This window comes from Accipiter gentilis, chromosome 37 (genome assembly GCF_929443795.1).
Source record: "Accipiter gentilis chromosome 37, bAccGen1.1, whole genome shotgun sequence".
Classification (NCBI taxonomy): Eukaryota; Metazoa; Chordata; class Aves; order Accipitriformes; family Accipitridae; genus Astur; species Astur gentilis.
Genome location: NC_064916.1, coordinates 162,591 through 188,839, shown reverse-complemented (window position 1 = coordinate 188,839; position 26,249 = coordinate 162,591). Strand labels below are relative to the sequence as shown.

General features: G+C 68.2%; 2 protein-coding genes across 6 annotated transcripts; one reads left to right on the top strand and one right to left on the bottom strand.

The window, feature by feature from the left end:
* Positions 1 to 25: 25 nt before the first annotated feature.
* On the top strand, positions 26 to 11,234 carry ARHGEF1 (Rho guanine nucleotide exchange factor 1). Of its 5 annotated transcripts, none has more exons than XM_049793296.1 (34): positions 26 to 181; positions 1,097 to 1,298; positions 1,710 to 1,790; positions 1,919 to 2,008; positions 2,115 to 2,228; positions 2,518 to 2,616; positions 2,727 to 2,769; positions 3,091 to 3,196; positions 3,272 to 3,412; positions 3,918 to 3,947; positions 4,191 to 4,293; positions 4,389 to 4,482; positions 4,680 to 4,718; positions 4,979 to 5,140; positions 5,221 to 5,335; positions 5,533 to 5,544; positions 6,030 to 6,209; positions 6,398 to 6,582; positions 6,682 to 6,828; positions 6,900 to 6,982; positions 7,375 to 7,500; positions 7,612 to 7,726; positions 7,842 to 7,942; positions 8,036 to 8,113; positions 8,215 to 8,290; positions 8,397 to 8,564; positions 8,825 to 8,912; positions 9,027 to 9,128; positions 9,223 to 9,293; positions 9,435 to 9,587; positions 9,938 to 10,129; positions 10,219 to 10,370; positions 10,499 to 10,579; positions 10,732 to 11,234. In XM_049793296.1, the coding sequence occupies exons 3-33, from the start codon at positions 1,764 to 1,766 to the stop codon at positions 10,571 to 10,573; spliced, it is 3,267 nt and encodes a 1,088-aa protein (XP_049649253.1). In that variant the 5' UTR covers positions 26 to 181; positions 1,097 to 1,298; positions 1,710 to 1,763; the 3' UTR covers positions 10,574 to 10,579; positions 10,732 to 11,234. The 5 variants fall into 5 exon arrangements, with proteins under 5 accessions (XP_049649253.1, XP_049649255.1, XP_049649256.1 ...); XM_049793297.1 differs by lacking the exon at positions 26 to 181 and adding an exon at positions 281 to 730; XM_049793298.1 differs by lacking the exon at positions 5,533 to 5,544.
* A 262-nt stretch (positions 11,235 to 11,496) lies between these two features.
* ERFL (ETS repressor factor like) lies at positions 11,497 to 25,102 on the bottom strand. Its single transcript, XM_049793307.1, has 8 exons — positions 25,023 to 25,102; positions 24,418 to 24,890; positions 14,058 to 14,135; positions 13,347 to 13,581; positions 12,867 to 12,939; positions 12,679 to 12,795; positions 12,461 to 12,584; positions 11,497 to 12,302 (listed from the first exon to the last, which is right to left on the bottom strand). Exons 3-8 carry the CDS (start codon positions 14,119 to 14,121, stop codon positions 11,905 to 11,907), a joined length of 1,011 nt encoding a protein of 336 aa, XP_049649264.1. The 5' UTR covers positions 14,122 to 14,135; positions 24,418 to 24,890; positions 25,023 to 25,102; the 3' UTR covers positions 11,497 to 11,904.
* Between the last annotated feature and the right edge of the window lie 1,147 nt (positions 25,103 to 26,249).

The window sequence follows — 26,249 nt, the reverse complement described above, 5'->3', positions numbered from 1 at the left end:
TCCTCCCGCAGGAAGCGCCGGGAAGGGGCGGGCGGCAGGACCCGCCCGGCGACAGGACGCGGGTTCCTGCTCCCCCGGTGCGGCCCGACGGGACCCGCTACAGCCCCGACCGGACCCGTACGGTCCGGTCCGGCCCGGCCCGGTGCGGTGCGGGGAGCGGAGCCCGGCCCGGCCCGGCCCGGTGAGTGCCCCCGCGGAGGCGGAAGCGGCCGCTTCCTGCCGGGGCGCCGGGGCGGGGGGGGGGGGGACGACGACGACGACGGCGGCGACGACACAGGCGTGGGGCCGGGGGGAGCGCCTGTGGGGCGGGGGGCCGCCAGGCCTGAGGGCAGCGTGGAGGGCTGGGGGTGCTTGTGGGGTGTCCCACGGAAGGGGGACACCTGGGGTGCCTCTGCGCCCCACTCCCCCCACCCCCGTGCCTGTCAGCAGGGGAGATTAGGGGGGGGGGGTCCCCACGGTGGGGGGGTCTCACCCCCCGGTTTGGGCTGGGGGCACGGCTCTTGCTTTCCCCATTGGCCTGGCGGTGCCAGGGGTCCCCGAGGCGTTCGGATGGGCCTGTTCCCCCTAGATGACACCCTCACCCTGCCCCACTCCCCGGGGGGAGAGAAGCAGGGGCAACCGCTACTCCTCGCCGGCAGCCCCCCCCGCGGGCCGGGCTGGACAGCGGCCGACGGGGACAGGCCAGCGGCTGGCACCGCTGCCAGCTGGGCCGCGGGGCTGTGGGGCAGAGGTGAGGGGCACGGGGGGTGGGGATAGGACTCGGGGGGGGGGGGGGGCTGTGGGGCAGAGCTGAGGGACGGGGGGGGGACACAACACCAGGGGGGTCCCATCAGCCACGGGGTGAGGGCCGCACCATGGGACAAGGCCCCATTACTGCCGTGGGGTGGGACTGAGGCGCCGTGGGGCAGGGGTGCGTGGAGTTTGTCACGCAGCCCCACGGCCCTGTGGGGCAGGGGTGCGTGGGGGCCGTCGTGCACCCCCACAGCGCCAGGGAGGGGGGGGGCTGGGGGTTGTAGCCGCCGTGCTGCACATCACTTCCTGCAGGAAGCCTCGCTCGCTCCGTAAATAATCTGGGGGCCGCTGCTTTGTTTTACAGCCCGGGGAGACGCCTTTCCGCTGTGGGGCGACGGGGGGGTGTGTGCCCCGAAGAGCCCGGACCCCCGCTGCTGCCCCTCCGCTGCTTGGGGGCTGCCCCCCGCACCTTGGGGGCCGCCCCCCTGCTCGGCAGGGCCGGTGTGGGGGGGGGGGGTTGCCACATTTCCTGCCCCGCCAGGATCATTTCGCCAGCTCGGAAACAGGTAGTGGGGAGGGCCGGGGGGGGGGCGGTTTTGGGGGGTGGGGGGGGAGTGCTGGATCACCCCCAGAGTGCCCCCGCCCCTCCAGTAGCTGGCTGCCCCCCGAAGCGCCGTCCCCCAGCCGGCAGAGCAGAGGGGCGCACGGTTGGGCATATGCGCAGGGTTGGGGGGGGGGGGGTGGTGTCTGGCCCCCCCCGCCGCGGTGCTCTCAATGGGGCCTTTTGTGCGGCACAGAGCCCCTTTGAGAGCGGGCACCACCCCCTGGCCCCCCCAGGCCTTGGCGCCGGGGGCGGGGAGAGCGCCTCCACCCACCCGCGCCCCCAAACCACCCGCCTGCTGCGGGGGGGGGGCCGAGACCCCACAAACTCATCTCAAACGTGACACCCCCCCCCATGACACCCTCCCTCCCCGCAGCTCTGACCCCGTGAGCCACAGTACGAGACGCCCCCGTGCCGCCCCGGGGGCAGCATGGAGCCAGAGGAGGCCTTTAACGGGGTGAGCAGTTGCCCCCTGCCCTGGTGCCATTCTCTGGGGGGACCCGGAGCTCCCCAAGAGGATGTTCTCGCTGGGGGGGCCCCCCTGAATGCCCCCCTCGCACCCCACAGTGCCCCTTCTCTCCCCAGAGCCCGGCGGTGGGCGCTCGTGGCGCCGGCAGCTCCGTCGTGGCCATCATCGGCGCTGAGGATGAGGACTTTGAGAATGACATCGAGCCGGTGAGCTGGAGGGTGGGGGGGCACTGCTGGGGGGGGGCACCAGGCACCTTGCTGTGGCTGGGGAGTCCCTGGAGCCTGACGGGGGCCCCCCCATCACCCCCCCCAGAACCCCGACGACCAGAACAGCCTGTTCCAGAGCCTGGAGCTGGTCCGGCAGCACCCGGCCTATCTCATGGCCTTCCTGCAGCATGTCGTTCTCCAGTTTGACTCCTGCCCCGTGGTAAGCACGGCCCTGGAGGGGTCAGCGCGGCCTGGGGGAGGGTCAGCATGGCCCAGGGGGAGTCACCGTGGTGGGGGAACGCCCTGGGGGGGGGCATCCCTGGGTGAGTGGCTGCACCCCCACCTCCCCTCGAATAACCTCTTGTCTCTGTTCCCCCCTCCCTGCTGGCAGGGGCTGGAGCTGAGGTAAAATACCGGGGGCGGGAAGGTTTGGGGATTTGGGAGGGCATGGGGGGGGGGGTCACCCTGCCTTCACCCCTGCCTGTGTCCCCCCCTCCTCCGCCCCCCAGCTCTGCTACCTGCACGTGGACATGCTGCGCAGGATGAACCCCAAGGAGGGCAAGAAGCAGTTCCTAGAGTTCTGCCACATGTTCCTGGACAAGGCGGGGGTGAGTGCCTCTCACACCCCTGCAGCCCCCCATAGTCCCCCACGGCCCCCCCCACCCCACGGGGGCTTCGGCGTGGGGGCGCCCCCATGCTCACCCCCACTCTCTTGCAGCTACTACGGGTGCCCGTCCCCCACCAGGTGCAGTTTGAACTGGGTGAGTGAAACTCCGCTGCTGGTGGGGCTGGGGTCGCGGCTTGGCCTCCTGCTCCCCCCTACAGCTCCCCTCCTTTTGGGGGGGCCCCCAGCACCCCCCGGCACTCGCCGCCCTGGCCCTTCCTCCACCCGCCGCACCCAGCTGGCTGCGGCTGAGGCCGGAAGCCGCCTGGGAAGCCCCAGCCAGGGTGAGCTCATGGGGCTGCGGTTCCGAGGGGGGGCCGGTAGCGCGAGGCAGCACTGCCTCCCGGGGGCCACCAGCGTCCCCCCAAGGAGTCAGGGGTGGAGGGGGTGTCATCGCTGACGCCCCCCTCCCCGCCAGACCGGACACGTCCCGAGCTGCTGTCGGATGATGTGCAGCGCCGGTACCTGCAGGAGATCCAAGCCTTCCAGGAGCCCGAGATCTCCCGGCAGCTGGAGGACTTCAGGTGGGGGGAGGCCCCGGGAGGGGCGGGGGTCCGGGGGGGGGGGGGGGGGCTGCCAGCTGACACCCCTTCCCGCAGGTCCAAGCGGCTGATGGGGATGACGCCGGGGGAGCAAGAACTGACGGAACTGGAGTCCTACCGCACCCGGGACCACGGCATCCGCGAGGCCAAGGAGAAGCAGCTGGCGGAGGTGCTGTTGGCCCGCCTGGAGGAGATGCAGTGAGTGGGGCGCCCCAGGGACCCCCCCCACCAATGCCGGGTAGCCCCCCCGAAGCCGCGTCCCGGCTTTTCAACAGTCCCCTCCTTCTGCCACATCTGGCGGCCCTCCCCTGCTGGGCACCGGTCCCAGACTGGAGCCAGCTGCGGCGGGCTGGAGGGGGGGGAAGACCCCCCTTTCCTTCCCACCCTCCCCCTTTTCCTGGGTATTGCTCCCGATTGCATCAGCCCCGGCACAGTATAAACCCCCCCCCGCCCCCCCATCTCAGCCCAGTCTGTCCCAGTCTGTCCCAGCACACACACACACACGTCTCCTCACCGGATCATGCTCCAGCACCCGGCACCGACACACCGACATGGGGCTGGCCTACCGGTGAGGGACTGGCGGGGGGGTCCCCGGTGCTGCCACAGGCTGGGGGGGGGGGGGCTGAGGTGTGATTTGGCTTGGGGGGGGTGGGGGGGCCGAGCTCCCTGGACACCTGGTTTCACACTCTTCTCCTTTCCCCAGCCTCACCATTTCTTCCGACGAGGAGAAAAGGTGAGGGAAGCATTTCAGGGCACCAGGGCCAGGCGGTTTGGGGCGGGGGGTGTCTTGGGGGGGGATGCTGGAAGTGTGGGGGGCTGCATGGGGGTTGGGGGGCTCCTGAGGGGCCCTGGGGGTGCTCTCTGCCCCCAGCCTCATGGGGGTCGCAGGCTGTGGGGATATGGGGGGCAATGTTTGTCCCCTGCTGGGGTGGGACCGTGGCCCCCCCAGCCTCTCTCACCCCTGTCCCTCTCCCAGCTCTGCCATCTTTGGAGCGATCGTCACCTACATGAAGTACCTGGGGGTTAAAACCAAACTGGGCGATGGCAAGAAATCCAAATCCAACTTCTTCCGCAAAAAGGTGAGACACCCCATCCCCACCCAGGGCGGGCAGAGGACCCAGTTCCCTCTGACACCCTCCCAATTAATTCCCTCTGGCCCCCCCACCTCCCGCAGATTTCGGGGAGCAAGAAGGCAGATGAGCTGCAGGCGAAGTCACGGAAGGGCTTCAGCCTGCCAGGGGCAGCCCTCTGGGGCCGGGACGCCCACAGTAAGTGGGGGGTTGCCGGGGGGCTCCCTTCCCGCCTTCTTCACGCCCCCCTACCCCATTTCTCCCCACAGCCACATGCCAGAGGCCCCTGCTGTGAGCCTGGGGGGAGATGCCGGGGGGGGGCACAGCCCAGCTCCCTGCCCCCCCCGCCTCGCCCCTGCCGCCTTAGCTACCCCTCCCCGTTTTCTCTCTTGCAGATGCCGATTTCAGGCAAAGCAAAGTCCCTGAGGGCGAAGGTACCCCCTCCCGCCCCCCCGCATGGGACCCCCAACCCCAAGGGGCTCAGCCCCTCAGCCCATTAACACCCACCCCCCGTGGGGGGGCTGAGAGCAGCCCCCCATCATACACTAATGCTTGCCCTGCATGCTGACACCCCATCTCCCACCACCTGGGTCCTCAGGGCGGCAGGGGGGGCTGGATTTGGGGGGGCAGGGCTCAGAGGAGATACTGGGGGGGATGAGGGGATTTTACTGACCCCCACCCCGGCACCCCCCAGCCGAAAAAGTCCCGCACCCCGAGAGGAAGGGCCCAAAGGCCAGTGAGAGGATGGACGGGGGGGCTGCGCGGCCCAGAGCGGGGGCGGCTGGGACCCCCGACCCCCCCAGCGTGGCCGTCACCATCAACCCCCCGCCAGGGGAGGGTGCTGAGGGTGATCCAGGTGAGGGGGGTCCACGGGCTTGGGATGGGGGGGGGGGCCTCAGCATTCCCCTGGCTCATACCCCCCTCCCACTCCCATAGGCTCGGACCCCCCAGGCTCCTCAGAGCTGGGAGACCCCACCCCACGAGGCCTCTGCCCCACGGAGCCCCCCGCCGGCGAGCAGCACCCCACAGAAGAGGGGGCCGAGAATGAGAGGTGAGATGCCTCCCCTCTCTGCTGAGGGGGCACTTGTGCCTCCCATCCCCAGTTCAGCGAGCGACCCCCCAAATCAGCACACACACCCCCCGGGCCGAAGGCTGTGGGGAGAAGGGGAGCGTGGGGGCCCTCTCCTGTCCCCGCCCCCCAGCTTGGCTGCTGCCCCCCCCACCCCCTAACCCGCTCTCTCTCCCCAGAAGACGGATCAGGTTGGTGACCCCGGCCCCCCCTTGCATGCCTGGGGGGCGCGACGGTGCCGGGGGACGGTCACTTTAGAGCCGCCCACCGACTCAGCTAAGTACCGGGCCCCCCCAGCCCCACGGCCCGGCCCAAGCGCCGGTGGGGGGGGCACCCCCCCGGCCCCCTCCCTCCCCCCAGGCCCCCCGGGCTGATGCATGGCTCCACGCCCCCCAAATTGGATGCATGCCCCCCCCCGCCAGGAGATCTCACGCCGTTTCTCTCCCCCCCCACCCCGTCTGTGCACGCCCGCTCCCCCTGCACGCTCCCCCCGGGTGCCGCTCCCCCCGTGCTCTCTGTGCTGCCTGTCCCCGTCCCCTCCGTCCGTCGTCGTCGTCGTCCGTCCGTCCGTCCCAATGGGGACGCGTGTCCGCGTGTCCGCGTCCGCCCCCTTGGCTTCCCGCCTGCTGCGGGGCGCCCCCCCTCCCCTTGCCCCCCGCCCCGCCGCGCCCCGCAGGCTGCCGGGGAAGCTGGGGCGCTCGGAGAGCCTGCGCGTGTACGAGCGGAAGCGTTCCCAGCGCGGCTCGGCCAAGGGCAAGCAGCCGCGCTCCCGCAGCGACGTCGACCTGCAGGCGGCCGCCCACGCCACCCACCCGGAGGAGGGGCCCACGCCCCAGCCTGGCCGCCGCCGACCCACGTAGGTGGCGGGCGCCCGGCAGCCCCCCACCCCCATCCCCCAACAGTGGGGTTTGGGGTGGAGGGGGCACCCCAGGATCACTGCCCAGTCCCCACCCATGGGGTTTGGGGTGGGAGGGTGGGCGCCCTGGGATCACCGCCCTCCCGCTGCGGCATTGAAGCCTCCCCCCCTTCCCTCTCTCCCCGCAGCCTGGAGCCGGGGGGGCCGGGGGGGGGCGAGCCCCCGCAGTCCTTTCTGCCTCCCCAGTCTGAGGAGACTGAGCCGCGCGTTGCGGAGCTGGAGCTGGAGCCGCCGCCCTGGCGGCAGCTCGCCGCCCCCGACGCCCTCCTCAGGCTGAAGAAGAGCGAAGTCAAGCGGCAAGAAGTCATCAACGGTGAGCTCCCTCGTGCCCCGCACGGACCACCCCCCCTGCCCCGGGACCCTCACCCGCCAGGCTGACTCCCCCCCCCACTCCCCGCCTACCACCCTCCAGAGCTGTTCCTGACGGAGCACGCCCACGTGCGCATGCTGCGCGTCCTGCTGGAGGTCTTCTACCAGCCCATGCTGCGCGAGGCCTTCTTCGACGAGCAGGAGCTCTCCAACATCTTCCCCAGCCTGGAGGACCTGGTGGAGGTGCACAGTGAGTCGGAGGGCCCGGGGGGGGTGGCGGCGGCGGCCTGGGGCGGGGGGCCGACCTCCGCCCTGCCCCAGCTCTCTTCCTCGACAGCCTGAAGAAGCTGCGGGAGGAGAGCGGCTACGTCATCTCGGAGATTGGGGACGTCCTGCTGGCGCGGGTGAGGCGCACGCGTGTGTGCAAGGCGCTGGAGTGGAAGGGTTTGGGTGAGCCTGTGGGGCTGGCGTGAGCGTGCGGGGTCCACAGGAGCACGCGGGGTTCACAGCAGTGAGGCCGGTGGGAGCGAACTCACGTGAGCGTGGTGGGATGACGTGAACGAACTCACACGAGCATGCAGGGCACGTGTGAGCAGGTTCACGTGAGCGTGCAGATACACGTGAGCGCGCAGGATTCACGTGAGCACGCGGGGCTGAGGCTAGCGTGCAGAGTAAGCGTGTGGGTCATGTGCAAGCGTGTAGGCTAAGCGTGCGGAGCTGGTGCAAGCATGCACGGTAAGCGTGCGGGGTGAGCGTGCAGGGCTGATGCACACCACCCCCCCCCCCCCGCCCCCAGTTCGAGGGCACGGAGGGCAGCTGGTTCCAGAAGATCTCGGCGCGCTTCTGCAGCCGCCAGTCCTTCGCCCTGGAGCAGCTCAAGGCCAAGCAGCGCAAGGACACCCGCTTCAGCCAGTTCATACAGGTACTCTGCCCACCTCCCACGCTCCAGGACCCCACCGGGGGAGGTCTCTGAACCCCCCGATACCCCGCTGTGCCCCCTCCACACGCCCCCCAGCGCTGTCTCGTCCCCCAGGAGGCGGAGAGCCAGCCCCGCTGCCGCCGTCTGCAGCTGAAGGACATCATCCCCACCGAAATGCAGCGCCTCACCAAGTACCCGCTGCTGCTGCACAACATCACCAAGTGCACCGGTGAGAGGGGTGGGAGGGCCGGGGGGGCTACGCCACACCCCTAATCCCCCTCAACACCCCCCCTTCCGCTTTGTCCATCTGTCCATCCATCCATTTATCTGTTTGTCCCCTGCAGAGGCCGCGGGTGAGCGGGCCAAGGTGGAGCAGGCGGCCGAGTGCTGCCGCCAGATCCTGAACCACGTCAACCAGGAGGTGCGGGACATGGAGAACCTCATGGTAAGTGCCCCCCCCCCCCCGTGTCTCCCCCCCCGCCCCCCATGTTGTCCCCGAATCCCACCCGCCCCCTCACTCCCCACTTCCCCTTGGCAGAAGCTGAAGGACTACCAGCGGCGCCTGGACCTCTCCAACCTGAAGCAGAGCATGGACCCGCTGCTGAGTGAGTTCAAGGTGAGGTGGGGGGGGCTGCTGCGGGAGTCGGGGGGGGACCCACTCCCCCCAACTACCTCCTGACCTACCCCCCCCCGCTCCCAACTCCCCGCTGTCCCCAGAACACGGACATCACCAAGAGGAACCTGGTGCACGAGGGGCCGCTGACCTGGCGCGTCACCCGGGACAAGGCCGTGGGTGAGTGAGGGTGGTCGTGGGGGGGACACTACAGGGATGTAGCGGGGCACCCCGCTCTCCCGCTGACCCCTCCCTCCCCTCCCGGGGTTTTGGGGTCCCCCCCCAGATGTGCACGTGCTGCTGCTGGACGACCTGCTGGTGTTGCTGCAGCGGCAGGAGGAGCGGCTGGTGCTGCGCTGCCACAGCCGCACCATCACGCCCACGCCCGATGGCAAGCAGATGCTGAGCCCCATCATCAAGCTCAGCTCCGCCATGACCCGCGAGGTCGCCACAGGTGGGGGGCAGGGGAGGTGGGGGGCCGGGGGGCTTTTTTGGGGGGTGTGGGGCTTTTTTTGGGGGTGCGGGGCTTGTTTTGGAGTACAGGCTGTCTGTGTGGGGAAGAGGGGCACAGGTGAGTGCTCGCTGGAGTACCACTTCCTGGTCAGGAGTCGCCAGCGGTGCTTGTGGGGCGCACATGTGGGGCAGAGCAGAGTGGGGGGTGCTGGGGTCACCCCAAAATGCCCCCCTATGACAGCCCCCTTTGCTGCCCCCCAGACCATAAGGCCTTTTACGTCATCATCAGCTGGGAGAACGGGGCCCAGATCTACGAGCTGGTGGCACAGACGGTCTCGGAGAGGAAGAAGTGAGTGGGGGGGCGTGGGGTTTTGGGGGGGAGGGGGCACAGGGCTCAGGGGGGTGGGGCGCAGGGTTTGGGGGGTGCTCACCCCACATCTCACCCACCACATCTCTCCCGCAGCTGGTGCGCTATGATCAGCGAGACGGCCGGCTCCCTCAAGCTGCCAGGGTCCCACCGGGCAAAGACGTCGCGGGTGGGGCAGAGCCCCCACAGCCCCATCTAGTGAGCAGGGGGTGGTTTTGGGGGGGCGGAGGGTGGTTTTGGGGTGTGTGTGGGGGGGTGAGCTCTTTGCTGAGCCTCCTCTCCCCCCCCTCAGCGGTTACCGGGAGCCGCTGCTGAGCAGCTCCGAGAACGGGGGGTCCCTGAAGGAGCAGCTGCCCCTGGACGGTGAGCGGGGGTCCAGGGAGCGCAGCGCCGCCAGCCCCCACCGGGGGGCGGCCGCGTCCCACGCGTGGCTCTGCTGGGTGGAGGGACAGCGGGGGTCTGACGGGACAGCGGGGGTCTGACGGGCCGTGCCCCCCACCCCAGAGCGCGAGAAGGACGGGGCGGTGGAGGGCACCGAGTTCGAGGGGAGCCCCGAAAAGAGGGAGGCCGAGCGGGCGCTGGCGGAGCTGCTGGCCCTGCGGAGACCCCCCCAGCCGGGCGGCGAGGGCGGCCTGGCCGCCGCCGCGCTGGGCAGAGGTGAGATGGATGCGTGGCCCCTGCCGGACCCCCTGCTCCCCACCCCAGACCCCCACCCTGCTGCTCTGCCCCAGACCCCATCCCCAAACCTCCACCGTGCTGCTCTGTTCTCAGACCCCCTCCCCACACCCCCACCCCGCTGTTCTGCCCCAAAACCCAGACCCCCACCCTACTGCTCTGCCCCCAGACCTCCACTGTGCTGCTCTGTCCTCAGACCCCTACCGCAGACCCCCACCCTGCTGCTTTGCCCCCAAACCCAGACCCCCACCCTGCTGGTCTGTCCCCAGACCCCAATGTCTGTGGCCACCCCCTCCCCACGGCACTCTCTCACCCTGCCTTCGGCCCCACAGTGTTGGCGCTGAAGCAGCTGCTGCCGGGGCTGCCGCCGGCGGTGGGGGACGGCGACGGGGCTGCCTCACCCCCCGAGGATGCTTGGGGGGGCCCCGGCCCGGCCCCCCCCGAGGAAGAGCGGCGGGACGCAGGCGACGGGGCTGAGAGCGAGGGCGAGGGCCGCGGGCAGCGCCCCGAGGGGGGGGCCGCAGGTATGGGGGGGGGGGGGGGACGAGGTCTGGGGGGGAGGGGGGCACGGCAGGACTTCAGGCTGTAACCACCCCCTCTCTCCCCCTCACAGGGGGCACCCCTAACGGCCCCCGCTCGCCACAGTGGGGGTCCCGGCTGCCTGAGGCGGGGGGGCCCGGGGCTCCCCTGGCACTCCCCCCCCAGCAGGCAGCCTGGCTGGGCGACGAGCTGCAGGGCCTGGAGGAGTCGCTGCAGAGGCTGAAGGTGAGGGGCGGCCGGGGGAGTCGGGGTCTAGGCCCCCCCTAATGGGGTGTGGGTCTGGGCTTCCCCCCCAGTGGGGTGTGGGTCTGGCCCCCCTCCCCTAACGGAGTGTGTGTCTGCTGGGCCCCCAGGAAATCGAGGAGCATTACTGGCAGCTCCAGCAGTTCCTGGCCAAGCGCAGCTCCACCGGCTGCCTCTTCACATGAGGACAGGTACGGGGGGGCCATGGGGCTGGGGGGGCTGTGGCGGGGTGGGAGGGGGAGAAGGGGGCCGCCTTGTGCTGTGGGGTACGTGATTCATGTGGGGCGCGCAGCGAGTCACATCCCGGGCTCGCTGACCGCTTTCTGCCTCTTTCCCCCACTAGGCCCCCCCTGCGGTGGATTCGGGCCCCCCCACCCCCCCCACCCCATGCTGTGGGGCAGCAGCTCGGGGCCGCGGTGCCGTATCCCGACTCGCATGTAGCACCGCGCCGCCGGGGGCACCCCGCCTTCCCTGGTACCGGTCTGGGGGGGCCCTGTGCCTCCCCCACCCCCAAGCTGTTTCTTTTGTTTTTATACATTTGCTGGGATTTTATATAAATATATATATATATATGGGACTGCAGCGGGGTGGGGGCAGCGGGGGAGCCCTCCCGAGCCGTGGGGGGGGGCTGGTTGGGTTTTTTTAACCTTTGTACAGAAAATGGGGGGCCCTGAGGCGGCCCCCCCCTGCTGCCACAGGGACCCCAGACCCCCCCCCCCCACTGCTCTGAGCAGGTGCTGGGCCGGGGGGTCCCCCCCAAAGAGCCCAGGACGGGGTTTGGGGGGGGGTGTGTGGGGGAAACCAAAGAATCTGGGACACTGCCAAATAAACTGTTGTTGCTTCTGCCCCACTTGGTCCTTTTTGAGGGGGGGGGCACGGCGGGGCCCCCTCAGTCGCCTGGGTCCCCCCGTGCCCCCCCCCAGAGGCGGAGGCGAGGCCGAGCGAGGTGACTTTATTGCTTGAGCAGCCGCCGGGGGGGGCGGCGGGGGGGCCGCCTCGTACACACGCTGGGGGCTGTATTTACAGGGGGGGGGGACGCGGGGGGTGGGCAGGGGGCTCGTTCCTCCATCACAACGACGCACAAGCAGGGGCACGGGGGGGGGGGGCACAGACAATATTGCACTTCCAGTGGCGGGCGGGGAAGGGGGGGGGGGATTAAAAAAGGGGGGGCCGCGGGCCCCCCCCGAACAGCGTGGACACCTGGGTCCACGCTCGAGGGGCGTGGGGGGTCTGGACTCCCCCCCCCCCCCAGCTCTGTCCCCCATGGGGTGGGGGTTAGGGCCCCCCCGGGCCCTATGCCCCCATGGGGTGCAGGGGGTCAGGGCCTGGATGCTGGGACCCCTCCCCGGATCCTGGGGGGTCTAGGGCCGGACGGTGGGGTCCCCCCCCATCTTGGGGGGGGGTCAGGCTCTGTCTGCCAGGCCCCCCCCTGGATCCTGGGGGGTCCAGGCGGTGGTGTGTGTCCCCCCCACCATCCTGGGGGGGGTCAGGGTCCCCCGCTTTCCGCGCTGGGCACTCAGCTGCGTGCCGGACCCTTGCCACGGCCGGCGGGGGGCGGCGGTGGCGGGGGGGGCAGCAGCGGCGGCGGGGGGGGGCTGCCGGCCTCGTCCCCCGAGCTGCCGCCGCCGCCGCCGTCCGTCACCTCCAGCTCCGAGTCCGAACCCGGCTCCAGCGGCCGCTCTGGTCCCGGTCCCGGTCCCGGCAGCGGCGGAGCAGCGGCGGCGGCGGGTGGCGGCGGTGGCGGCGGCGGCAGCGGCGGGTAGAAGGGCGGCGGGTAGAGAGCGGCGGGCAGCTTGGAGGCCGGCAGTGGCAGAGCCCCGGGCACATAGGGACCCCAGCCCCAGGGGTACTCGGGCACCGGCGGCCGCCCGTACGCCCCCAGAAGCGCCGGTGCCTTCGAGTAACCGGAGAGACCTGTGGGGCACGGGGGTGTCAGTGTTAGGGGGGATTGGGCCCCTCTCTCGGCCCCCCCGGTGCTGAGTGGCGGTGGGGCTGGGGTCCCCGCCGCCTTCCCGGGTCGGTACCGGGGTCCCCGCTGCCACCCCCCGGTCCCCATCGCGCCCCCGGCTCACCGGAGCCCAGGAAGGGCATGGCCGCCTCCAGTCGAAGCTTCTCGGCCTCGGGCTGCCGCTCGAAGAGGGGGGGTCGGCCGGGGGGGTCGGCGGGGCGAGGGCCGCAGAAGAGCGACTGCAGCGTCTGTGGAGGCATCGGGGGGGAGTGAGCGGGGGGCGAGGGGGGCTCCGGGCGGAGACCCCCACCACCTCCTTGCGCCTCCTTCTCCACCTCGTACCTCGGGGGTGAGCGGGGCGCAGTCGGGGCCGTGTCCCCCCCCGGGGAAGGGTCCGGGGGCCAGCAGCAGCGGGGCCCCGCCGGCCACGTCCAGCAGCGGGTAGTTGACCAGCACCACCTTGCTGAAGTTGCCAGCAGCAGCGGGGCCCCGCCGGCCACGTCCAGCAGCGGGTAGTTGACCAGCACCACCTTGCTGAAGTTGAACTTGTAGGTGAAGCGTTTGCCCTTGGTCTTGTGCAGGATACGCTTGTTGTAGTAGTACCTGGGGGGGGGGATGCGGGGCTGGGGGCGCGCCGGGGAGGGGTCCCCGGTGACCCCCAGGACGGCCAGCATGCCCGCTATCCCCAGTGCCACCCCCCCCCCCCCCCCCGGTATCCTCCAACATCCCCAGTGCACCCTGGTCCACCCCACTACCCCCTAGTGCCCTCCGGGACCACCCACCACCCCCATTGCCCCCCAGCACCTCCGGTACCCCCAGCATCCCCAGTACCGCCCAGCATCTCCAGTGCCCCCCAGCACCTCCTATGCCCCTGGCATCCCCCAGCTCCGCTGCCACTAACCCCCAGCACCCGCTGCCTTTGTCACCAGCAACAAGTTGCCCCACGGGCACAGACGGGGCACCCAGGGGGGGAATTTGGGGGTCCTCTGGGGGGGGGGGGGGGGGCTCACCTGAGGGCCCGGCTGAGCTTGTCGTAGTTCATATGGGGCTTGCACTTGCGGACCCCCCAAAGCCGGGCCACCTCGTCAGGGTCCTTGATGACGAACTCGCCGTAGTCGCCCTGCCAAGCGATCACCTCCCGGTATTCCTCCTTCCGCAGCAGCTCCAGGATGAAGTGCCAGAGTTGGATCTGCCGTGAACCCGGGCTCGACTCCGGTTTGTACGCCCAGTCCGGGAAGGCGAAGCCTGCCGTAGTGGGGGGGGGGGGGGGACGGGACGGTGACAGACCGTGGGTGGGTGACGGACCATGGGGGGGGGGGGGGCTGCGTGATGGGGGACGGTAGATGGTGACCCAAGGAGCCGGGGAGAGGGTTTTGGGGAACAGCGGGGTGCCCAGGACAGTATCCCCGTGGGCCCCAGGTGGCAGCGGGGTTCCCCAGATTGGGGAGGGGGGGGGTGCCTGGAACGATGTCCCTGGGGGTCCCGGGTGACATCGAGGTGCCCTGGACGACGTCCCCGTGGTCCCCGGTGAGAGCAGGGTTCCCCGGCCGAGGTCCACGCGTGTTGCCACCAGTCACAAGTGGGGGGGCCGCGCTGTGTACAGGGAAGGGGGAGCCGGTGCTGGTGGTGGTGGGGGCGAAACGGGGGTACAGCGGGGTCCCCAACGGCGTCCGTGCCCCCCCCCCCCCCCAATTCCACGTGTCCACGGCACCGCGGCGTACCTGGGGTCCAGAGGGCCGGCACCGGGGAGGTGAGGAGCAGGTCGGAGACGCAGCTGCAGTCCATGGCGCGGGTCACACCTGCAAGGGGCGGGGGGGGGGCGACGGGAGGGTTTGGGGGCGCAGCCTTGCTGGGGGAGGCGCGGTGGGGGGGGAGCAGGAAGGGAGAGGGATGCGGGGATGGGGGGATTTGGGGGTGTGGGGATGGGGCACAGGGAGGATTTGGGGGCGCAGGGAGGATTTGGGGACACAGGGAGGATTTGGGGGTGCAGGGGCGGGGTGCAGGGGAGGATTTAGGGGTGTGGGGGGGATTTGGGGGCGCAGGGAGGACTTGGGGGCGCAGGGATGGGGCGCAGGGCAGGATTTAGGGCCTGGGGAGGATCCCCACACCCCCACACCCCCCCAGCCCCCCCCCCTTTCTCCCCCCCCCCCACCCCCCCCCCCCTTGCCCCCCGGCAGCTGCTCGTTTCCTTGTTAGTTTTGATTCGGGTTTTGGTGCTTTCAACTCGGCGGCGGCTCCCGAAGCCGGCACTAACGAGCAGCGCTGGGAATTGCGGCCCGCGGCCACCCGCCCGCTGCCGGCACCTACGCCCGCACGCGGCCTTCGCACACGCATCCCTCCCCCCCACACACTATACACGCAGCCCTTATATGCACATCCATGAAACGCGCGATCCCCTATGCACACATATCCCACCCGCCCGCTGCCGGCACCTACGCCCGCGCTCGGCCCTCGCACACACGCGACCCCCCCCGGCCCCTCTACACACTGCCCTTACATCCCCTATACACACATCCTTTATACGCCCATCCCCTATACACACATCCCCTATACACACATCCTCTATACACACATCCCCTATACACACATCCTTTATACGCCCATCCCCTATACACACATCCCCTATACACACATCCTTTATACGCCCATCCCCTATACACACATCCCCTATACACACATCCCCTATACACACATCCTTTATACACACATCCCCTATACACACATCCTTTATACGCCCATCCCCTATACACACATCCCCTATACACACATCCTTTATACGCCCATCCCCTATACACACATCCCCTATACACACATCCTCTATACACACATCCCCTATACACACATCCTTTATACGCCCATCCTCTATACACACATCCTTTATACACACATCCCCTATACACACATCCTTTATATGCCCATCCCCTATACACACATCCCCTATACACACATCCTTTATACGCCCATCCCCTATACACACAAGCCCCTCTACGCACGTATACACCACCCTTACACATGTGTACGTGCCCCTTACGCACCCCCCCCCATCATACTTCCACCACCCGCGCTCGCCTTCCCCTACACATGTGTACGTGTCCCTTATACACAGTCCCTTATACACTGGCACACGCGCCCCTCCCTCACACGCTTGTACACCTCCGTTACACACACACACACCACCTCCGTACACCACTTCGCGCACGTACGTCCCTTACACACGTTTCCTTTATACACGCCTCCCTCCTACACATATACCTCTCCCTCATACACATACCCCCCCCTTACACACACTCCCCCCCCCCATACCCTCTCCTTACACACAAACCCTGACACGCACAGCACACGCACCGAGACACGCGGACAGCCCTGAGACACGCACCGAGACATGCCGCATACGTCCCTATACATACGACACGCACCTTATACACACCTCAGGCGCATATGCTCCACGGACATCCCTTGCACGTACGGTCATGCGCACCCCTTGTCCCTGCAGACGTGTCCCCTAAACGCACACCGCATACGCGCTGTGCACACACCCTACACACACACCGACGACCCCCCCCCTCCCCGTACACAGCCCCTGCGCAGAGGGGCAGCGCGGCGTGCACACACCCCGACACGGACACCCCTATATGCTCGGATCTTTTATATACACCCCTATATGCTCAGATCCTTTATATACCCCCCCTATATGCTCAGCCCCTGCACGTACACCCCTATACCCTCAGATCCTTCACATACGCCCTTATATGCTCAGTCCCTGCGCATACATCCCCTATACATTTAGATCCTTCACGGACACCCCTGTATGCTCAGCCCCTGCACGTACACCCCTATACGCTCAGTCCCCACACATACATCCCCTATACGCTCACCCACTTCACGTACACCCTTATACATTCAGATCCTTCACGGACACCCCTATATGCTCAATCCGTGCACGTACACCTCTATACCCTTGCTCCCCGCACATACATCCCCTATACCCTCAGATCCTGCGCATACACCCCTATACATTCAGATCCTTCACGTACACTCCTATATGCTCACTCCCTGCACATACATCCCCTACACATTCAGATCCTTCGCAGACACCCCTACACATTCAGATCCTTCAGGGACACCCCAATACATTCAGATCCTTCACGTGCACCCCTATATGCTCACGCCCTGCACATACATCCCCTATCCATTCAGATCCTTCACCGACACCCCTACACATTCAGATCCTTCACGTGCACCCCTATATGCTCACTCCCTGCACATACATCCCCTATCCATTCAGATCCTTCACGTGCACCCCTATACATTCAGATCCTTCACGGACACCCCTATATGCTCACTCCCTGCACATACATCCCCTACACATTCAGATCCTTCACCGACACCCCTACACATTCAGATCCTTCAGGGACACCCCTACACATTCAGATCCTTCACGTGCACCCCTATACATTCAGATCCCTCACATGCACCCCTATATGCTCACTCCCTGCACATACATCCCCTACACATTCAGATCCTTCACTGACACCCCTATACATTCAGATCCTTCAGGGACACCCCTATACATTCAGATCCTTCACGTGCACCCCTATATGCTCACTCCCTGCACATACATCCCCTACACATTGAGATCCTTCACCGACACCCCTACACACTCAAGTGCCCCCCCCACCCCACACTCCCCCCATACAAACATGCCCACGCGTGGGCCGCACGGGGATGGCGGGGGGGGGGGGGTGTGTGTGCTGATTTACCCTGCCCCCCCTCCCCCCCCTCCCCTCCCCGCCCCCCCCCTTTCCCACGGCCCAGCCCCCCCCCCCCGCCCCCTGCATTATTCATGGCCCCAATTAGCGCCCGGCCGCCGGCCCGCCTGGGCTCGTTGTTTCATGACCCGCGGCGATGGGAGCGCGGCCCGGCCCCCCCCCCGGCCCCCCCCCGGCCCCCCCAGCCCGGCCCGGCCCGGCCCGGATCGATGCGGGGATCAATGGGGCCGCTTTGATCCGCCGGCCCCGGCAGGATAACGAGGGGCCGCCCCCGGCCGGGGGGGGGGGGGGAGAAAAGATGGGGGGGGGGGGAGAGGAATTGGGGGGGGGGAGAATTGGGGGGGGGGGAGAATTGGGGGGGGGGGCACGACCCCGCCACCTATGCCAGCGTGCCCGGTGCGCCCCGGCGTGCCCCGGCGGGGGCAAGGGGGTCCCCACGCGTGGCACGGGTGTGCAAGGGCGTGCAAAGGTGGGCACGCGTGCGCAGGGTCCTGCAACGGCGGTGATGGGTGTGCAACGCCAGGGACGGGTGTGCAAGGGCGTGCAATGCCGGGGATGGGCATGCAAGGGCGTGCAAAGGTGGGCACACGTGCGCAGGGTCCTGCAACGGCAGCGATGGGTGTGCAACGCCAGGGACGGGTGTGCAAGGGCGTGCAGTGCCGGGGATGGGCATGCAAGGGCGTGCAAAGGTGGGCACGCGTGCGCAGGGTCCTGCAACGCCGGGCACGGGCGTGCAAGGGCGTGCAACGCCGGGGACGGGTGTGTAATGCCGTGCGATGCCGAGCACGCCGGAGCTGCACCGTGCATGGGTGTGCAAAGATAGACACGCGTGTGAGCACGGGGTCGATTTTGGCTCCAAGCTGCCAGGGGAGCTGGCACCCCGATGGGGGTGTGGGTGCCCCTGTAGCACCCGTATAGAACGTACGTATGGATGGTATGGATGGTGCGTATGGACGGCACCATCTACGCGGCCCCGCCATATAGAGCTACGTGGCCCCGGTATGTATAGACACGCATCCCCACCGTATAGGTGTAAACAGCCCCACCGCGCAGCGGTACACAGCCCCGCTATACAGCCATGGACAGCCCCGCTACGTGCAGATATACAGCCCCACCGTATAGCGGTATACGGCCCCGCCAGGCGAGCCCGCACGGCCGGAGCTCTGCAGGGACGCGGCGACACCGGCACCGGCACGAGGGGTCCGTACGGCGCGTCTATAGGGGAAATGCAGCAGTATATACTGAAGAGGACGAGCAGCCTGTGTGTGCCGTGTATTAGCACACGCTCTGTAAATATTGATAGCGGTATAGAAACAGCATCAGCCTATAGAGGAAGCTTGCCTATATAAATATATTTTTAAGGGGACGATGAAGCTAAATGCCCACAGCAGCTATACATCCCTCTATAGAGGACACCGACTCTCCGTAGTGCCTCTGCCTGCGCTCTGAATAAACAGCATAAATGGAGATATCGCTATAGGAGTCATACCCTATAGCTATTTGCAGAGGGATGACATCCCGCGGGCAGCACAAGCGCCGTGCCTATACGTGCCGTGCAAACACACCGAGGTGAGAGAGCATAGCCAGTACCACACGTCCCTGTATAGCCATAGTATTTATATAATGCATCTATAGGTATTTCTGCAGAAACAACAGCCGAGAGCCAGGAGATCTGTGCAGGAAACGTGTCCCCTATATAATTCAGCTATAGCCAGCTGCGGGAGCAGAGCAGCCGCTGTATGTTGGGTCTGTATGAGATGCGTCCATATAGACAGCTTAAGTGTAGACATCCTATAGGGATGGCTACAGAGGGAATATCCCATCCCCTATATATGTACGTGCAGGCTGTTAGGGCACTGGCATCGATGCAGGAGCCCCCGTCTCTACATTTTCCCGCAAAGGCAGCGTACGCACCGTATAGGTGTCTCTATACTGTGGCCGCCGGGATGCACCTATGTTGAGGGCTGCTGCAGCATCCTACGGCCGGCGGCAGGAACACGTCCCTGCGGACCCTATGGAGCCGACGGGGACAGGAGCGTGTCCGCATGGACCGGGAATAGGGGCTGGTGACGGTGATAGGAGTGTGTCCATACATACCGTGCATAGGGGAACGTGACAGCGACAGCCGCATGTCCATACAGACCGTGCGTAGGGAACAGGGATGGCGATAGCGGTGTGTCCATATGTACCGTGCATAGGGGACGGCGGTAGCAGCGCGTCCGTGCAGACCATGGCGTAGGGGATGAGGCTACGGACTGTGCATAGGGGACGGGGATGGTGATAGCAGTGTGCCATACGTACCGTGCATAAGGGATGCAGACGGCAACAGCAGTGGGTCCGTACGGACCGTGCATAGGGGATGGAGGGACTGTGCAGACCGTGCATAGGGGATGGGGGGACCGTATGGACGGTGCATAGGGGATGGGGGCACTGTACAGACCGTGCATAGGGGATGGGGGACCATGTGGATGGTGCATAGGGGACAGGGGGACCGTATGGACAGTGCATAGGGGATGGGGGGACCGTGCATAGGGGATGGGGAACCGTGTGGATGGTGCATAGGGGATGGGGCAACTGTACAGACTGTGCATAGGGGATGGGAGGACCGTACGGACTGTGCATAGGGGATCGGGGGACCATATGGACAGTGCATAGGGGATGGGGGTACCGTGCATAGGGGATGGGGAACTGTGTGGATGGTGCATAGGGGATGGGGCAACTGTACAGACTGTGCATAGGGGATGGGGGGACCCTATGGATGGTGCATAGGGGATGGGGGGACCATACAGACCGTGCATAGGGGATGGGGGGACCGTATGCACGGTGCATAGGGGATGGGAGGACTGTACAGACCGTGCATAGGGGATGGGGGGGACCGTATGGACGGTGCATAGGGGATGGGGGGACTGTGTGGATGGTGCATAGGGGATCGGGGGACCGTATGGACGGTGCATAGGGGATGGGGACGGCGATAGCAGCGCGTCCATATGGCCCCTGTATAGGGGCCGGTGCCGGTGCCAGGAGCGGGTCCCTATGGCGGCCTCGTGCCCTTGGGGTGGTGGCGGAGGGGGGGGGTCCTGGTGGGGGGGGGGGGGGGAGGAGAGGGGGGGCCCGGGGGCCGCCACATCAAAGCGCTGCCGCCGCCGGGCGGATCCGGTCCCGCCGCGCCGCGAACACGCGTGGCCGGGGGCTGTTTGCGCTCGGCGGCTCCCGGGAGAGTGGGGGGGGGTGGGGCGGGGGGGGGGGGTGGTGAGAGAGCAGGGGAGGGGGGGGCGGGGCCGCCGTAATTAGCCATTACCGGGTGATTAATGCGGCGGGGCGACGCCTGCACGCGTGGGGCGGAGGAGGGGGGGGGGGTGGGGGTGGGCACACGCGTGTGCAAGGGAGAGGGGGGGCGGCTCAGCGCTGACCCCCATGGGGGACCCCGTTTCATAGGACCCCCCCTACCCGGCAGAGGCCGTTAAGGTGCGAATTAATCAACGTAACGGGCGGCGCGTTGGTGACAGCGGGCAGGCGTCCCCTCGCACACGCGTGTGCACACCCGTGGGGAGTGCCCGGCGCACGCACGCGCGCGTGCGGCCGAACCCCACCCGCGACACGCGCCCTCACCCCCCCGCCCCGCGCTCGGCACCAAGCCGTGCACGCGAGCGTGCGACACGCCGGGTCGAACCGTGACGGGCGACCCTCGACCCCCGGCCACCGGCCGGGCCCATACGTCCCCATAGGGCCCATAGGTCCCCATAGGGCCCACGGCCGTCACGGACCCCTCGCCAGCCCCCGCGGCCCCGGGGGTCCCCCGGGCGCGAGATGGAGAATTCCCGGCTGCGCCGCGGTGCCGCCGCCGGCCCCGGCTCCATATTTCTTCATTTGGAGCCACTTTATTCCTGACGCCACTTTTATTTAAGCGTTTCGCGTGTGCGGCCCGACACGCCGCCGCCGCCGCCGCAGAGGGGGGGAACCGGCGGGTGTGACCCCCCCCCCACCCCCACCCAGGACCCAGGGGGACCCGCGCCCTTCGCTCACGTGCCGGCGGCTTGTTCGTGTTTTGGGGGGGAAAAAAGGTGGGGAGGGGGACGGTGGGTCGGTGGTGGAGGCGCAAAGGGCAAGTGGTGCAAAGGCAAGATGCCGGTGTAAAGCCGAAGCGCCGGTGCGAAGCCGCAGAGGTGTAAAGCCAAGAAACCGGAGCAAAGGCGAGATGCCGGTGCAACGCCAGAATGCCGGCGTAAAGGCAAGTTGACGACGCGCAGCCAAAATGCCGGTGTAAAGCCGAGGCACCGATGCAAAGCCAAGATGCCGGTGCAACACCGAGGCGCTGGCGCTAAAGCAAGATGCCGGTGCAAGGCCGAGATGCCGGCGTAAAGGCAAAGCGCTGGTGCAAAGCCGCAGCGGCGATGCAAAACCAAAGCACCGGCGCAAGGCCAAGGTGATGGGGTAAAGCCAAGATGCCGGTGCGTAAGCAAGATGCTGGTGTAAAGCCGAAGCACCGGTGCGAAGCCGCGGTGCTGGCGCAAAGCAAAAGCGGTGCAGGGCCAAGATGCCGGCGCAAAGCCGAGATGCCGGCGCGCCGATGAGGTGCTGGTTGGGGGGAGCAGGGCACCGGCTGTTTTGGGGTTCGGCTGCGGCGCAGGGTGGAGGGGGCTCCGGCAGCGCCCCGGTGCCGGCTGTTGACACGGCACCGACTTGGCACCGGAGGCGGCGGAGGGGCGAGTGGCCCTGGCGGTGCTCGAGGCTGGGGGGTACCAGGGGCGCCGGCGGGTGCCAGAGCATCCCGGTGGTGCCAGAGGGTCCCGGTGGTGCCGTGGGTGCCGGGGGGGGGGCGTCGCGGAGGGTAACGCCAAAAGCCGGGCGCTAATTCCCAGCATCGATCAGGCGGGATGAGAGCAATAAATTATTGTGACAAGATGCAACTCTCGCGCCGATCGATCGGGCGCTGGGCGGCCGCGCACCGGCTCCAGCGCCGGCATCGGCACCGGCATCGGCACCGCGGCCCCGCGAGCGTGGGGCATCGTGCCTCCCCCCGCTGGCACGGGGTCGAGAGGGGCGAAGACTTTTGGGCGGGGGGCGCAGCGGGCGCACGCGAGGGCGCGCAGGGCGCGCGTGCGAGGGCACGTGGCGTGCGCGCGCGAGGGCGCACGGAGCGGGCGGCTGCGGGGGTTAGGAGCGGCGCACGCGAAGGCGTGCGGGGGGCACGCACGCAGAGTGCGTGTGCACGGGTGTGCAGAGCACACGTGCAGGGGCGTACGGGGCGTGCGCCCAGCCGCGGTCGTGTGGAGCGTGCGGGCAGGGTGTGCAGAGCACACGTGCGAAGGCATGCGGAGCACGTATGCCCAGGCACGCAGAGCGCACGCGTCAAGGTGCGCGGAGCACGCGTGCCCGGGCGTGCAAGGCGCGGGCGTTACGGGTGCGCGGAGCGCGCTTGCACGGGCGTGCAGGAGCACCCGTGCGTGAACACGTGCAAGGGCGAGCGGAGCACAGGCGTGAGGGCGCGCAGAGCACGCGTGCCCAGGCGTGCAGAGCGCACACGTAGGGGCGTGCGGTGCACGCGCGTACAGGCGCGCCGAGCACTACACGCGAGGGTGCGCGGAGGGCGTGTGCTCGGCCACGCGACACGCGTGTGCAAACTTGCTGCCGCGCGGGGAGCGTCGTGGGTGTGCAAGCCCGTGTCGGCACGCAGAGAGACGTGTGCAATTGCACGCGTGAGCCCCCCCCCCCCCCCGCCAACCGCCCAGCAATTCGGGGTCCCCCATCCCCCCCGCCTGACGCAGCCCCCCCCCCCCCCCCAGCATGTCGGGCTCTGAGTCCCCCCCGGGTTTTGGGCTGAAACCAGCTTATTTTGGGTCGATGGGGAGGCCCAGCCGCTCCCAACTTCCCCCCCCCCCAACCCTCCCCAGTCCGCGGCACTGGTGTCACTGGTGGAGCTGGGGTGGGGGGGGGGGGGTGCAGACCCAGCCGCACACACATCGCACGCTCGGCGGGGGGGGATGCATGTGCACACGCGTGTGTCCCCTGCATGCAGCAGCACTGAGCCCCCCCCCCGCTCTGCACCCCGGTCACGCGTCGCGCCCTGCGCCGCATTGTGCGGCCCCCCCACACCCCCACTGTAGGGCTGGGGGGGCTATAGGGCTGGGGATCTATAGGGTTGCGGGTTCTGTAGGTTCTGGGGTCTTTGGGGTTGGGGGTCGGGGGGGCCGTAGGGCCGTGGAGCCGTGAGTCTGGGGTCTGCGGGGACATATGGGGTCGGGGCGGGGGGGGCTGTAGGGGTATATGGAGTCTGCGCGCTGTGGGGTCTACGGGGTCTGTGGTGCCTGTGGGGCATAATGGGGTTGGGGGGGGGTCTGGGGGGTCTGTAGGTGTCTGTGGGGTCCGTGGTGGTCTGTGGGGGGCTGTAGGGGGCTGTAGGGGGCTGTAGGGGTCTGTGGGGGTGTATGGGATCGGTGGGCTCTACAGGGGCTATAAGGGTTGGGGATCTACGGGGTTCATAGAGGTCTATGGGGTCGGGGGAGTGCATGGGGTCTATGGGGTCGGGGGAGCCTATGGGGTCTATGGGGTCGGGGGAGCGCATGGGGTCTATGGGGTCGGGGGAGTCTATGGGGTCTATGGGGTCAGGGGAGCGCATGGGGTCTATGGGGTCGGGGGAGCGCATGGGGTCTATGGGGTCGGGGGAGCCTATGGGGTCTATGGGGTCGGGGGAGCGCATGGGGTCTATGGGGTCGGGGGAGCCTATGGGGTCTATGGGGTCGGGGGAGCGCATGGGGTCTATGGGGTCGGGGGAGCCTATGGGGTCTATGGGGTCGGGGGAGCGCATGGGGTCTATGGGGTCGGGGGAGCCTATGGGGTCTATGGGGTCGGGGGAGCGCATGGGGTCTATGGGGTCGGGGGAGCCTATGGGGTCTATGGGGTCGGGGGAGCGCATGGGGTCTATGGGGTCGGGGGAGCCTATGGGGTCTATGGGGTCGCGGAGGTCTGGGGGGCCTAAGGGGTCTGGGGGGGCCTGGGGGGTGGGGGGCCGTATAGGGCCCGGGGGCTCTGGGGTGTGTAGGGGCCGGGGGCTCTGGGGGCTGCGGGGGCCGCGGGCGCTGATGGATTCTCGCACTTGTCTCTTAATCTCCGGCGCCGATCGATTCGCTATTTCCCTTTGTTGCCAGAAACTTCGATCCTGGCCGGGGCCGGGGCCGGGGGCCGGGGAGTGGGGCGGGGGGTTGTGGGGTTGGGGGGGGGCCGGGGGAACCCGGGCGGAGCCGCCCCGAGGCCGCGGCGATGGGCGCTGGGGGGGGACGCGGGGACCGGCCCGTCAGGAAACTTCGCAACTCACCGCGGGGCGGCTCCGCATCGGGCCGGGGTCCGTTTCGGGGAACCGGGAACCGGGACCGGGACCGGGATCGGGATCGGGACCGGGATCGGGATCGGGATGTTCCGCTGCTTCTGCCGGTACCGGCTGCTCCCGGGCTCGGAGCTCTCCTAGAAGGTCCGTCGCATCCGCACCGGGAGAGGGGGTGGGAAAAACGGGGATGGAGCCGGGACACCGGGGATGGAGGGATGCGGGATGAAGGGATACGGGGTGGAGGGACCGGGAGGGAGGGATTCGGGCTGGAAGGACCGGGATGGAGGGACCGGGGATGGAGGGATTCGGGGTGGAGGGACCCCGGGATGGAGGGAGCGGGATGGAGGGAGCGGGGATGGAGGGACCGGGATGGAGGGATTTGGGGTGGAGGGAGCAGGATGGAGGGAGCGGGATGGAGGGATTTGGGGTGGAGGGAGCGGGATGGAGGGACCGGGATGGAGGGACTGGGATGGAGGGACCGGGATGGAGGGAGCGGGGATGGAGGGACTGGGATGGAGGGAGCGGGGATGGAGGGAGCGGGGATGGAGGGACCGGGATGGAGGGAGCGCGGATGGAGGGACCGGGGATGGAGGTACCGGGGATGGAGGGACCGGGATAGAGGGAGCGGGGATGGAGGGACCGGGGCGGCGGGGATTGAAGGATCCGGGATGGAGGGAGCGGGATGGAGGGACCGGGGATGGAGGGACCGGGGCAGCAGGGATGGAGGGAGCGGGAATGGAAGGATCCGGGCTGGAGGGAGCGGGATGGTGGGGAGAGGGACAAGCGGGGCCGGCCGGAGGAGTGTGGGAAAGGAGCGGGGATGGAGGGAACGGGGCTGGGAGGGTGGGAGTCGGGGGGTCCGGGGTGGGAAGGAGCGGGGGGGCTGCAGGGGAGCGGCGGCGGCGGGAGCGGGAGGGAAAGGCGGCGGCGGAGCGGGGCAGGGGCCGGGAGGAGAGAGGGAAGGAGGGATGGAGGAGGAGGAGAGAGGGAAGGAGGGATGGAGGAGGAGGAGAGAGGGAAGGAGGGATGCAGGAGGAGGAGGAGAGAGGGAAGGAGGGAGCGGGGCAGGGGAGGAGAGAGGGACGGGGCAGAGGAGGAGGAGGAGGAGGAGGGAGGGAAGGAGGGATGGAGGAGGAGAGGAGGGATGGAGGGAGCGGGGCAGGGGTGGAGGAGGGATGCGGGGATGGAGGGAGCAGAGGAAAGGGGGATGGAGGGGGAGAGAAGGGAGCAGGGAGCAGCGCGGAGGAGGGATGCGGGGATTCAGGGATGGAGGGAGCGGGAAAGGGATGGAGGAGGGACGCGGGGACGGAGGGATGCGGGGACGGAGGGATGCGGGGATGGAGGGAATGTGGGGATGGAGGGAATGCGGGGATGGAGGGAATGCGGGGATGGAGGGAATGTGGGGATGGAGGGATGTGGCGGCGGAGAGGTGCGGGGACGGGGGATGCGGGGACACGGGGAGCGGGGATGGAAGGATGGGGGGACGGAGGGATGCGGGGACGGAGGGATGCGGGGATGGAGAGAGGCGGGGATGGAGGGATGCGGGGACGGAGGAAGAGGGGATAGAAGGATGCGGGGATGCAGGGAGGAGGGACAGAGGGATGCGGGGCCGGAGGGATGCGGGGCCGGAGGGATGCGGGGACAGAGGGATGCAGGGACTGAGGGAGCGGGGCGGCGACGGCGGCGCGGGGTTTAAGTAGCGGCCGAGCGGGGCCGGCGGATCGATGGATATAATTTTCCTCAAACTCGGAAAATAAAGTTCATCGCTGATCAAATTTGAAAACAGATGTCGCGGCGCGGCCCTAAATGGGCTTCGATCCGGG